Raw genomic sequence first — 14,186 nt, 5'->3', positions numbered from 1 at the left:
ATGGGCTGCATGCATGCATGGCCTTGTGGTCCAGTCTTCTTTTTTAGGTTCACCTATAGCCAATACTTTGTATATTCTTTGCATAGGCTACAGTGCATTGGCAACGTCTTTATTGACCTGCTCTAATGCTGCACATTGATGTGTAAAGCTTTTTTTGTGTAGTGTCCAATGTGGATCTGAACACAAGTGTCCAGTTTTTGTTCCTGCAATATCATATACTAATCTTTGCCTTGTTTTCTTGCTTCCTGACAGCAGTACAAGTTCTTACATGGGCAGTTAACACGAAGTTATTGACGACATGCATGGCTGAAACACGGTGATATGATTTTAAAAATTCCTGTGTTATGATGCAAGTGATAGTATTCTGTTGAATTTTCAGATCTTGTCATGTGCCAGCAAGGCCTGCTGTACTTCTGGTGTATTCTATGTTGTATTTTCAAATAAAGATGTTGCATTCTGAAGTTAACCTTATACTGCCTGTGGAACTGTCAATTTATACTCAGATTATTTATACAAGCTAACGGTGCCTCCTCCTCAGGCGTTCAAATTGTGTTTTGAACTGTATTTTTGAGAACATTACCGTTAGATATTTGCTCAAAAGGTGCCGCACAGGGAGTTTCATTTCGTCAGAAATCCCAAGTGATACAGTATAGTAGTATCATGGTAGCCCTTCGTTGGCTGAAATACAACGATTTAAGTGATTTAAATGAAAGTAAACTTTTGACACCACATTCAGTTGAGCGTTCCTTTTATTTTTCAGAGAATTTCTTGTGGGCCCCGCTCTTTACATGGTCCGACGAGCCGGGTGCGGCCTAGCAACGGGGAGGTGCCACCTTGGGTTTTGTTCCATAAAAGCCAAATCTCCGCATGGTGCACCGAGTCGGCTGCCGCCAAACAACAGAGGTGCGTCATTTCCTTCTTTTGCGGTTCTCTCTGCTTGCGCCTCTTCTTTCTTGCGCGCTTCTTTTCGCGGTCGGATTAAGCAGCCGACAACCATGCCCGGAGAAACGTGAGCCCTCGCGGAGGACGCCCCTCGGCCAGTCGTTTTTGGACATTGTCTTTACACGTGGTTGCGCTTCGAAATAGTTCACCTGTCCACCTCGTGTAGTTACCACAGGAAAGGGTGTCCCTGTGTCTCTCTCAGCCTAAGCAAAAAAAAAAAAAGAAAAAACTGCGTTTTGCTGGCAACTTACGCAAGCCGTAACATCTCTTCGACTGCAATGATATCTAGTAAAAAAATTCTCTAGCTATCACAAAGCACAACAAAGAGGAGTGCGGGAGTACAGATCTCCACTTACGAATGGCATAGCAAGTGACAGACGCATACTGTTTTTGGGTACAATTGTGTAGCTATTAGCAATAAATGAAGCAAATTTTTGCTTTGCTTATGAACAACGGCAAGTGTTCAGGCCCTTTACCCGTGCTGTGTTTTTCTCCTGCGCATGCATTTGCGTTTACTGTGTGGATTGTACCAAGGGTATCATTCAGCATGCAAAAATTAAAACGTAGAATCAGTGAGCTGAAATTCATTTTTTTTTTCATTTTCGCGTGCTAGATGATACCTTAGGAACAATCCACCGAGTAAACACAAACGCATGTGCAGGAGGATAAAAACCGCAACAGCGCGAGCCAAAAGTCTGAACACTTGTCGTTGGCAAAGCGAAAATTTGCCTCATTTATTGATTAGCAGCCACAGAACTGTAGCCCAAAAGAATGAGTCTGTCACTTACAATATACTATTCAAAAGTAAAGAAATTTCTCTGGCTCCCGCGTTCACCTTTGTTGTACATTTTGGGGTAGTAGGCTGCATTTTGTCTTAATAATTTTTAGGCCAAACAAGAGATGTTGCTGTATGCGTAAGGTCTAGGTTGCCTGCAAAACGCAATGTTTGTTTTTTTTCTTTTTTCTTACTAAGGTTCAGAGAGACACAGGGACACCCTTTGTCCCGAAAACCGCACGAGGTTGACACGTGAACTATTTAGAAGCGCAAGCGCATGTAAAGGCAGCGTCCGGAAAGGACTGGCCGAGGGGCTTCCTCCGCGAAGGCTCACATTTCTCCGCGCACGGTTGTAGTCTGCTTAATCCGGCCGCGGAAAGAAGCGCGTAAGAAAGAAGAGGCGCAAGCAGAAAGAAGCGCGAAAGAAGGAAGAGACGCACCTTTGTTGCTAGGCGACAACTGCCTTGGCGGAGCATGCGCAGAGCAACGGGCTTTTATGAAACATACCGCAGAAAGAAGAGCCGCGTCCCCGTTGCTAGGCGACACCGGCTCTATATACGGAGCATGCGCAGCACGGTTTCCATCTGGGACCTCCTGCAAGCCGCTTTGTGTGAACATTTTAATCGTTCAACCGGTATATTGTAAAAGTAACCTTTAGATTTAGGCAAAGGCACTCAATACTGTATGCCTATACTAGAGGTTAAAGTGTTGTAACCTCTAGTTGAGGTGCACGCTTTCTTACCTTTAATAAAAGTGAAATTTGTAAAGGTTGATTTGTAACTTATAAGTTAAAGGTGCACAAATCTGTGAGAATATACCCCTTTAGTAAACGTTACCGTGCTAAGAGTGTATGTGTGGTACGCGTAAGGAGGCTCTGTTAAAGGGTGCGGTTCCACGTTTCTTGACGACGAACGGTTATATGTACCAGCATGTGCCGGTGCATCTTGCGAAGCTCAACGGCGATAGGATGAGCTTCGCTGCTCATCCACCTACACAGTGTGGGATGGCTCATTAGTTTTGTTTATTTTATTTCTATAAATACATATATCCGGATTATCACGGCTATACCATTGGTCCCAGACGCACAAACCCGCGTACCCAGTGGTACGAGCGCAGTTACCCCGGGGTCACATTCCCAGTGGCTCATAATTTTGAACTGCCCTCTTTTCGGAGTCAGCCCATCAAATCTGCGAGACGAGTTGCAGTTCCAAAAATTAGCTTCACTCTCAGACGAATGCTTCGCACTGATAATTGGCAGTTTCGCCCGCAGGCGAAGGATTGAAAGCGATAGCAAGGCTGAGCGTTGCGCTGAATGCGTCTCAGAACGCTGGCGGGATTAGGGGCACTGCAAGCGACGCTGGTGGCCTCGCTCTTCCGTGATGCACGAGACGAGACTGAACGAATACCGTCGGCATTCGACGGTGCCCGAAGAAAGGATTTGTACAGCTTTAGCTTGAAGTCAACTGTCTGTTCCGCTCAGATTAGTGCGCGCAACCGCGGTGTTTTTATGCCCAAAGGGGCTTGGCCAAAACTCTAATATAAGTACACGGGTATTTTCGCCCCATCGAAATGTGGCCGCCGTGACCGGGATGCGATCCCGCGACCTCGTGCTCAGCAGAAGAACTTCTGTTTGGCCTAGCTGGTGTTTACTGCACGTCATATTGACCGCAAATAAAGAAGGGGACAGTGGGAGAGAACAGATAACACGTGCTCAGCAGCCCAACACTATAGCCACTGAGCAACCGTGGTGGGTCCCGACGCACTTCGACCCTCTGGCGTCCTTCTAACTTCCACAAGTGAGGCGTACGTGCGGGTACAATACCATGACAGCACGACGGCGCGAATCCGCCTCTAGTGTTTGTGAAATTGTTAATGCATTAAAGATACAGCGAGAGCAACACATCAAAAATATTAGTTGTGCGGAAAAAAAAGCGAAGTTTTATTGAACAGAAACCTTGCGTAACACAAAGAGCTTCGGAACTCAGTTTACATATCAGCACACATGTAGAGAAATAAAGGTTAGCTCCAAATTGCAATTCTCATAGAACCATATAGGTCCAGGTGGCGCATCATCATAATCAGCTGCTTCATCGAACCTGTCAATGTTTGGGCACTAACAAATATGATTTTTTTTCTTGCTAAATTGAGCAAGTCTAGGTTCCTCCTATAGAGGCCTGTCAGTAGGGTCCCCCAAACCCAAGGGCTGGATGCCGCTGACGGCAGTCGACATAAACGTCCACACGAGTAACAGTAATACCATTCCCAGGGTGGATGACCTTAGAGTTCTCTGCATGCTGATAGAGTCGAACGGCTGCAACGGTTGGAACGATCAGCAATATCACTATGAAGACGGAGAACACGATCAGACTAATCAACAGGGTCTCCAACAGGCGGGGGAGGGGTGGGGGTCTCGGAGAAGACAACCTCCTCAGGCTCTTTCACGCCTTCTTCATGAGCTACATCATGTACGTGTCGGCCATGCACTGCTGGCACGGCCACAAAAAGAACAAGCCGGACACGCTAATTCGGAATGGCATCAAGAGGGTGCTGGGCATTCCCATGCAAGCCACTACAGAGCGACTCATGCAGCTAGGGGTTCAGAACACCTTGGAAGGAATCATCAATGCGCAGGAATCTGCTCAGCTAGCTCGGCTGTCGTTTGGGCCTGCCGGAAGCAAGATTTTGGCCGTACTCGGCCTCAACCTCAAGATCATTGCCCAGTGGCGACATCAGTTCTCTGACGTCCAAAGGGCCAGCATTCGGGCCTCTCCTTTCCTTCGTAACGTTCATCCACAGCACAATACCGGTAGGTGCAGGGCCTGGGCCGTAGCTCTACACAGACACGTTAGGGACGAACCTCGATCGCTCGGCTTGCTTCGTAGATGCCGCCCAGTATGACCCCTCGAAAAGGTTCGCTACCATTGTCATCGATCACAGAAGTTCGATCCTCAATTCCACATCTTATAAAAGATTATATTCCCTCAAGGGTCTCTCTTGCCCTCCCGGACGATAGTAGATCGCAAATCTACAAAGACTCTAGATCGGCGGCTGGGGCCTTCGCTTCTTTTCTTGTATTCATTCAGTGGTCGGTGTCCTTCTTTTTACCCTTCTTCATCATGCCTCCCGACCAGACGGGCTTCCGTCAAAACCTCGACTTCAAAAAAAAAGTTTCTAAGTTCGTGATTGCGGGAAGACCTCTTTCCATCCTTCCCGTAGTCGCGTCTAATAAAATAAAACAGGAATAAAAAAAAAAGAAAGCTACTGATATGGGTCGTTTTGTAGTTTGATATGTTACGTAAAACTACATTCTTCGCTTGAAGTAATCGAATCAGTGGCGATACGAGCTTACGTGTATATGTGCACGGCTGTGCATGATTCGTTCAAAAGTTGAAAACTTAGTCGATATACGGGGCAAATCGAAGAATCTGGGCTCAGATATGATCCACGCAGATCGACTGCACTCATTCTTCTGTGGACATTTTTTTTCGTCATGCCATTTGATCTTCCGAACTTTTCACTTTTGCAGGCCTCATAGAGATCGAAACGTTGGTCTTTGAATACATCTTCGTTCGTGAAGTTTTTCTGCTTCCTACATCGAATCACACTTATTTATGTTAGCTCAGCCAGCGGAACGTTTTCAGTAGACGGATTCTGAACGATGCTTCTCTGAAACAACTCTTGCAAGCAGACTGGAGTCCGTAGATTGCTAAGAAGAAAGGGATTGTTTGACTAATACACGTGTGACGATGGCGTTGCGACACAATCTTCGGAAACCATCCGCGAGAAAAGCGACGTTGTTACCTCATCGCGTTGCTTTAATACTTTTATTTATTGAAATGTTTGCGCTACTATCCTTGGGTGCTGTTTTATTTGTTTTAATGACCCGATTTAAAAGAGAGGTTTGCTGCTTGGAGGGCGAATCCTTGTCGCATGGCAGACAAAATGAAATAACGGAATGTGCAGAGCAAGCCTATATGCAGTCAGAGATGTCGAAAGGTATTAGAGGATCAGATAAAGACAGCATCTGACACCATAAAATGTTTTCTTTCGTGGTTGAAGTTAGGGCTTATGAGTATACTAAGGCCACACGAACAAACACATCTCCTTGTCGTCTTATCCCGTAACGCAATGAAATGAAAATGGTGTTGCATAATCTTGCTGCGCCCTCCAAAATGCTTTTAGGTGTTCGCGTTAAACGTAACATAAAAAAATAACTTTTGTTCCCTTCGATATACCTTAAAGAACACAGACAGATTCAACAACGAAGAGCTCCCTTTTTCGTCTTCTTCCATGCAGTCATACCTAACCAAGCTCCTGTGACTGCAAGTTCGGCGAGGCAGACCATAATATATCTCGAAATTTGTCTGAACAACACTGTGGATTGTTCTTCACTTCTCATTGCTCGTTAGCTGCATCCCAGGCAATATATGCACCGCTCTTGTAACCCAGTCGAGTAAGAAAGATAAGCATTTCCACCAACGGCGTTGTATTGCCCGCATATATTTTCTTATATATGTATATATATATATATACATATATATATATATATATATATATATATATATATATATATATATATATATATATATATATATATATATATATATATATATATATATATATATATATATATGTATATATATATAAGAAAATGTTAGTTGTGAAACGCAGTTTTGCTTTCGTGTAATGCAAGATGGTGATCACAAAATTTATTAAACGGATTTCGTGACTGAAAGGAAGCCTATAAAGTCTTGCGAAATGAGTAAACGTGCTGCAACGGGAACAGGATTGCGCATAAAAGTATTAGTCAATTCTGAGATTCAGGGCGCCACGAGCTCCCACGTTGTCTGTACCTGAAGCGTACTCGAGACGCTGACGCCTCCGTTCAAGCCGAAGTCTCCACACGGGAATCTGCGGCCCTCACAGTCCCTTCTGTATATGTGTTCTGTTGTTGAGGTGTAGTATATCTTTGGATTTGCTGTACCTCAATTACTCAAGCGTATGTCGGAGAGAACTGCCGGTTTCGTCATCCCTCTATGTCTACAGTGGAGTTCAAGTGAAGAATTACCCCCGTATTAAGAAACGCATTTCAACTTGAAGCGCGCGCTTGACTTGGATTTAAATGACGCCTGTCAGGAACGCACCGAAGGAAACTCAATAAGCGTCTTGAGCCCGTTCGCATCAGGCGTCATTTATATCAAGTCAAGCATGGGCTACAATATGCATTTCTGAATACGGGGGTTATATCTTGAGCAGTACTTATGTAAGCGTTCGTTAAGTTGTATGACTGAGGTTTCTAAGTCACGTGAAAGAATGCATTGCAGTAGAGCTGCTTGCAGCTGTCATTGACTCGGCGCTCTTGAGGTTGTGTCTTCTAAGTTTGGTTCTCGACGCTTCTAAGCACGCTTTTACGAGAGGAAAGGATATCGCAAGCAGCCGCGATGTTAGAGAGATACCCGGATAACAAACTCGTTACTATTTAGCGCAGTAAAACGCGCGCTCTGTATAGCATGCTGACAAACGTAACTCTTTCTTTTCTAAATGATCGAGGCTTATCTGCCTATGTAAACTACCCGTGCAATACACAGGCTGATTCACAACTACATCACAAAACTGTATAATTTTTTTATTATAATACGTTGTCTCCTTTTATTGGCAGCGGCTACTCCTTTTCGCATAGAGATGCAAAAAAAAGAAAGAATCAACACCAGTATACTAAAAAAAAATCCGAATCACAATAACACAAAGTCCAGTGACATAAGTACGCTAATGCCACACTAGACGTTCACATAACATGGCATACACATCGTTAGCTACAGTCTGTCACTCTTGCGCGGTACGTGACATCACTGTCACAGCCGCTTGTCCAAGCCCGTCTCCTTCATAAACCGAAGTAGTCCCTTCGTCACCTTCAGCTGCGATGTCTTCTGTCGGCGATATGTGAAAATAGTTGCAACTTACAATGGTCTACTGTCAAGGTGCGCTAGAACGGACGCCAGGGACTGTCTCTGAACATTACATTCAGGACAGTCGCACAGAATGTGTTCCAGCGTCTCCATTGAAATGCAGGCATTGCAGAGAGCGCTGTCGGTCATTCCAATGCAAAATGAGTAAGATTTCTTGAAGGCCACCCCTAGCCATAAGCGAAAAAGTAGGGTGGCCTCACTTCGGCGGAGTCCAGTTCACATACAGAGATGCATCAAAGAAGGCAGGTCGTATTAACGATTGCTCCGGTTGGGCTGGCTGCTTGGTGTGCACCATAGAGAGAGCGTGATCTCCCGTGCAAGCACTCGAAGTCTGCTGGCTGCGTCGGACCGCGAAAGTGGTATGGCCTCTTGCTGTGTGTCTTCAAGAGCTGCCCGAGCGGCTTTATCGGCGTCTTCATTTCCTATGACGCCGCAGTGACTTGGCAGCCACTGAAACGTCACGTGATGTCCTTCCTCATGAGATGTATGGAGTAGGCATCTAATATTGAACAGGAGCTGTTCGAATGGCCCGCGACGCAGAGCTTATAGCACAGATTGTAGGGCTGCCTTTGAGTCACTGAAGATTGACCATTGTCGAGGTGGTTCCCGATTGACGAAACGAAGTGCAGCGCGAAGAGCAGCTAGTTCCGCAGATGTCGATGTCGTTGGGTGGTCAGTCCTAAAGCTGATGATAATAGCTTCTTGCTGGGACGACCACAGCACCGGACGAACACTGGATGTTCGTGGAACCATCAGTATAAATATGTACACTGTCCGCGTACCTCTCGTGCAGAAGAAGCAGAGACAGTTGTTTCAGCACAGGCGACGACAGCTCAGACTTTTTCCCGATTCCTGGTAAGCTGAGATGGACTATGGGGCTCTCTCTTTCCTTATCTTTTCTCCCCATCTTTCATCCCCCCATCCTGCTCCCATGTGTAGGGTAGCAAACCGGTTAAGCTAAACTAGTTAGCCTCCTTGCCTTTCCTTCTCCACTTTTTCCTTCCTTCCTTCCTTCCTTCCTTCCTTCCTTCCTTCCTTCCTTCCTTCCTTCCTTCCTTCCTTCCTTCCTTCCTTCCTTCCTTCCTTAATTCCTTCCTTCCAGACTAGAAATGAAAGTCAACTCAGACACGCAGCAACACACTAAAATAGGTGCACTAAAATAAACACAAAGTCCGGTCACATAATTACACTAAAATCAGGGCGCGTAGGAAAGCACGGATTATATTCATACGGAGGTACTCTCACCCACAAAATGTGGGCGAGAGTGTATGTGTATGCCACAAATGTGTATTCTTTCCCTGCAGGTAAATGTATAGCGAAGCCCTACTGGTCTTTAACAATTTCCGGTTTTTTGTCGAAATAATGTTGTCCACTCAGCCTTCTACAAGCCCTCTACGTGGCACACTTCAATCGCAACTTGGCGACTGATTGAATCATCGACGTACCTGTATCGGAGTGCCACTGGAGCACCACCGGCACGGTGATTCGTTACACTGGGAATGCGACAATCCCCTTCCTGGAACGGCCAGCATGGTGCAGACCGAGAACTCGCTAGCAAAACAATTTCCCAGCTTTCAGCGTAATTAATGTCCGTATTTCTATCTTGCAAATGCGTGCATGCCCTCAACCTCTCACAGCCTGAAATCTTTTCGTCCGCAGAAAACTATTCAAATTGCATTTAGAAATGCTTGTATATGCGACGAAAGAACGTGTAAAATTACTCACACAATATGCTACCAAAAGTGAGATCCGTAAACTCTCCGAAAGAAAAGTGTCACGGACATCTAACGCAAAATAACGCCTTTATACGTGCGTGCTTTCGCACCGAACAAACTCGGACTTCGCAGGTAAACCATCTCGCACCTCATGGCAGTCTGAAAAACAGTCGGTATTGCAGAGGTGGCGACTCGGATGGCGGCGCACAAGGTTCTTGGAAGGTTCCCCCTCGTTGGAGGCACCATGCGCGAAGGGTTCTTTTCCCAATTCGGAAATGGCGACAGGCTGACGCATTTTTTTGCGTGGCTACACATGACGTCAAAATCAGCACGGCACTCGCTTCAGCCTCCCGTTCAGATTTATGAGCTCAGCTTCGGTGTGTCCAGAATTCGCGACAGCAAACCAGAAGAGGTCAAATTTAGTGTCATTTCCCAATCGCGAAATCTGCATGCGATAACGGCCGCACGTGAAAATTAAAAAAAAAGCTCACACAGTTCACACTTCCCTCACTGCCACTCTATAATCGCTGTTGGGGGGGATAGCTAGGCAGCAATCACCAGGGCCGGTATTTTGTAGCGATGCCTTTTTCCGATTCTATGCCTTTTTTTCCGATTCTATGCCTCTATGCCTATGATTCTATGCGAAAAGCCTATGATTCTAGGCTTTTCGCGTTTGGCCAGTGGTCAGAGCGACGGTCTGCCCACATTATCAACGGGATCAGGCGGCCGTGTGTGGTGGATGATAAGAATAGCATAGAATAAGACATAAGGCATCGCTACAATATAGCGGCCCAAGGAAACCATCAACAGTTTAAAACAACGAACATTGAACAGCGGCAGCAATTGTTTACTCACAGGCATTTCGGCTCGACACCCGACGACAACGCAGTGCTTCCTTCGTTTCCGTCAAGGCACCCAAAATATTTTTTTTTCGCTTCCGCTTCCGCGACAAAGCCGATTGCCGCCGTCGTCGCCCATACACCTCGCGTGTCTACGTGCGGGCGAGTTTGTGGCGTTTGCGCCGAGAAGCAAAACTGATAAGACCTCTGTTTACGCTTCTTATCAGTCGGCGCGCCGAGTTCGACGCGTAAATTTTATCTTCTTATTTTAGCTTGTGCTCCCTGCAAGCAGACGGTAGGCGCTTCTGCGCCGCTTAGACGTATTGCCTTCCATGCTTTCTTTCTTTGTCGTCTGGTATCATTTCACTGTGAGGACGCAATAAGCGGACGGAGAAGATATGACTGCTCTCGTTTCTGTCAGCATCGGCTTTTCGGTACCACCTAAAACAACTTTACGGTGCGCTTTCATGCCGTCTGATTCCACCTAATTGACGGAAGCGAAGCTATTACCGAGAGTCAGAAGAAATGGCGACGTGAGGACCAGGTGAGTCCCCTGCCGATCGTATACAAGGCTTTCGCGAGATTTGAGGTGACGGGCGGCGACGCGGACCGCTGAACAGCCTATAAATTTCTTGTCCTCCCTTCCACCCAATGCGAGGAGCGCCGCTTATCACAAGGACAAGACAGTAACAGAACCACTCAACAGGTCGAGAGTGAGTGAGTGAGTGTCAACTTTATTATTAGAAGGGGTAAAGGATAAGGGAGGCTAAGCTACGTGAGCTTCCAGGCTGTACTTCACGATGGAGTCTTCAGCTCGTGCCAGGACCAGTGTTTGGATGTCTCGGTCGGTGCTGGAGAGAAGAGCCTCCCATTGTTCGTCGGTGGGGGGTGGCGAGACGAGGTCGGCGGGCGGGGGATCTTCCGGGCTGCCCCAGAGGATGTGGTTCAAGGAGGCAACGTCGCCGCACAGGCAGCAGCGTGGATCAATGACACCAGGGTGGATGTGCGAATACACTAGGGGGCACGGAAAGGTGCGGGTCTGGAGGCGACGCCAGGCGATCTCGGACCGTTTGGAAAGACTGCAATGTGGGGGTGGGTAGGCGTACCGTTCGAGAACTACCTGTTTAAGTTCGGTGGCAAACTTACCCGCGGCTTTGTAAGTGTACCGTACCGCGTCGCGCTTAACGCGTACCTGTGCACGTACGCTGTGTAACAGTTGAAGCGCATGACCGAACGAAAAAGAAAGAAAGAAGCTTGTAGAAACGATCCGAAAGACCGAATGGTCAGAAAGGCGGGCGAGCTGTACTGCATTCGCGGACGGTTTCGGTTGCTCGACAACGCTGGGACAAAGAATACGGATGGTCAAGACATACGCGCTGACAGGGACAGCACCTGTCCTGTGAATCAGTCTTGTTTGTACTCGTGTCGTAACGCTGTACACCGAAACCAGCCACGAATACAAAAAAATGCGTCAGAAAAATTTCGCTTCCCCCTCCCCCTAGGAAAAAGAAACGAAAGAAATCGGATATCGCGGACTGTGGTAATCTGTTTAGACGAAGCTTTCGCACCGAACTTTGCGAATAACACTCTTTTTGTTCAGCGACCATTTGCGGGTGTACAGAGCCCCCGACCAATGCCAGTTTGTCATCACTGAAATTTAAAATTAAATCGTGGGGTTTTGCGTGCAAAAACTACGATATGATTACGAGGCACGCCCTAGTTTGGGGACTCCGGATTAACTTTAACCGCCTTTAACTTCCTCCATTGCACGGTACTCGGGCACCCGCCGTGGTTGCTCAGTGCCCATGGTGTTAGGCTGCTGAGCACGAGGTCGCGGGATCGAATCACGGCCACGGCGGCCGCATTTCGATCGGGGCGAATCGCAAAAACACCCGTGTATACTTAGATTTAGGTGCACGTTAAAGCACCCCAGGTAGTCGAAATTTCCGGAGTCCTCCACTACGGCGTGCCTCATAATCAGAAAGTGGTTTTGGCACGTAAAACCCCATAATTTATTTTATTTTTACGGTACTGGGGCGTTTCTCGCCCTCGTCGAAGCGCGGCCGGCGCGACCGACATTCGAACCCGCGCCCTCGGACCTACAGCAGCGCAACGGCGAAGCCACATACACCACAGCGATAGGGCTGCCAACGTTTCAGCGCTGGCGAACGAGGACAGAGTGGAGACGTGTAAGCAACACCGAGGCGCATCGTGCTGTTACCATATGCTGTTACTCTCGGCTGCTTCTGTTACGCGACTAGTTCACCCCTTCTCAGTAGCCCCGACTTTATCTTTCTCTTTCCAAAAGACAGCATGGTGAGCGTCGTGTTGCCTACGTCACCGCTCTGTTCTTGTTCGCCAGCGCTACAATTTTATCTTTAACGCGGCGAGCCCGCTACTTCCAAGTCACGAACGGCATGCGCGTTTTCAGCATGACAGAGCATTCTCGACAGGAAAGTAACGGGCGCAGCGTTTTCAGGAAAGGAAATGCGGGCAAGACAAATGACGATTATTGTTGTGTTGCAAATATACGCCCCAAAAGGTGTGAATTTTTGCTGGAGTGTACACTCTCAGAAAAGTTTACACCCTTTGGGGCGTATCTTGTCCCACAACAATAATCGTCGTCTGTCTTGCCCGCGTTTCCTTTCTTTAACGCTGCGAGCCCGGTACTTCCCAGTCACGAACGGCATGCGCGTTATCAGTGTGACGCAGCATTCTCGACAGCAAAGTAGCGAGCGCCGAGTTTTCAGGAAAGGAAACGCAAGCAAGGCAGATGACGATTTTTGTTGTGGGACAAATATACACCCCAAAGGGTGCAACCGTTTTAAGAGTGTATGAAATAATATGGAATATGAATCATGGAAGAACGCTAACATAATCCTAATCCATAAGAAAGGGGACGCCAAAGGCTTGAAAAATTATAGACCGATCAGCTTACTGTCCGTTGCCTACAAAGTATTTACTAAGGTAATTGCAAATAGAATCAGGAACACCTTAGACTTCTGTCAACCAAAGGACCAGGCAGGATTCCGTAAAGGCTACTCAACAATAGACCATATTCACACTATAAATCAAGTGATAGAGAAATGTGCAGAATATAACCAACCCTTATACAGTGAAAGCTCGTTAATTCGAACTTCAATAATTCGAATTTATGGATAATTCGAACTGTACGATTTGGTCCGGCCAAGCTCCACAGAAGTCTATGTATAAAAAAGTCCGTTAAATCGAACGCGAGAAGGTTCCCTCACGGATAATTCGAACTACGCTCGCCAGGCACACGGCCAGAGAAACGCGCCTACTGCCTACACACAAGGTTGTATTGCCTCCTAAACGGAGAGAACGGCGAGAGAAGGCAAAATCGGAAAAAAATCTAACCGACGCGGGCTCAGCCAGAAGGCAGCGGCGGCTGCCGCCTCTCCGTTCTACGTAACCTCCGAGACTTCTTGCTCGTTGCGAATCGCGGAGGCTTTGCAAATCTTGTACAGCTGCTAATGCTGTGTGGAGATGGCACGGCAAACGCCAAAACACAGCGAATAAAGTACGTCGCAGCTGCGCTTGCAATCAAGAACCAACGAATCAGGGCCTTCGCCACCTTCACATGTTCGGTGTCTTTGTCTCGGCAGTCTTCATCGGTTGTGTACCTCTGTTTTCAGCTTAGGAGGTATCGGCCGTCGCGATTCATTGTGATGGTGTTAAGCCTCGGCTAACGTTCGTTTCGGTGGACATCGGTGGTGTGGCACAGTCGGACCCAGAGCTTCGACTTGAAGATGGCGTGTGCCCGCGGCACACGCCATCACTTTCTGACACGCCAAATTTCTGACATTCCCTACTGCTTCCAAATCGCAGTGTACTGTTGCTCTCCTTCACTTTCGTTAGTTCGAACTTTCGTTAATTCGAACTGAAGCGGCTTCCCCTTGCGGTTCGAATTAACGAGCTTTTACTGTAT

At 47.1% G+C, this 14,186-nt stretch overlaps 1 protein-coding gene across 3 annotated transcripts in view; it reads right to left on the bottom strand.

Annotated features, from left to right (window-relative positions):
- LOC139056178 (uncharacterized) overlaps window positions 1–14,186 on the bottom strand; it is a 254,910-nt gene that overhangs the window by 193,303 nt on the left and 47,421 nt on the right. The window contains exon 1 of one of the 3 annotated variants that reach the window (XM_070534169.1): window positions 10,254–10,389. The exons of the other annotated variants lie outside the window; for them this stretch is intronic. Coding sequence (XP_070390270.1) covers window positions 10,254–10,259 — 6 coding nt within the window. The 5' untranslated portion in view covers window positions 10,260–10,389. Of the gene's footprint in view, window positions 1–10,253; window positions 10,390–14,186 lie in introns of those variants that run through there. 3 annotated transcript variants of the gene reach the window in all.

The sequence above is a fragment of the Dermacentor albipictus genome, chromosome 2, assembly GCF_038994185.2.
Source record: "Dermacentor albipictus isolate Rhodes 1998 colony chromosome 2, USDA_Dalb.pri_finalv2, whole genome shotgun sequence".
Lineage (NCBI taxonomy): Eukaryota > Metazoa > Arthropoda > Arachnida > Ixodida > Ixodidae > Dermacentor > Dermacentor albipictus.
The sequence above is the reverse complement of the archived record's forward strand: the minus strand, read 5'-3'. Positions and strand labels throughout refer to the sequence as shown.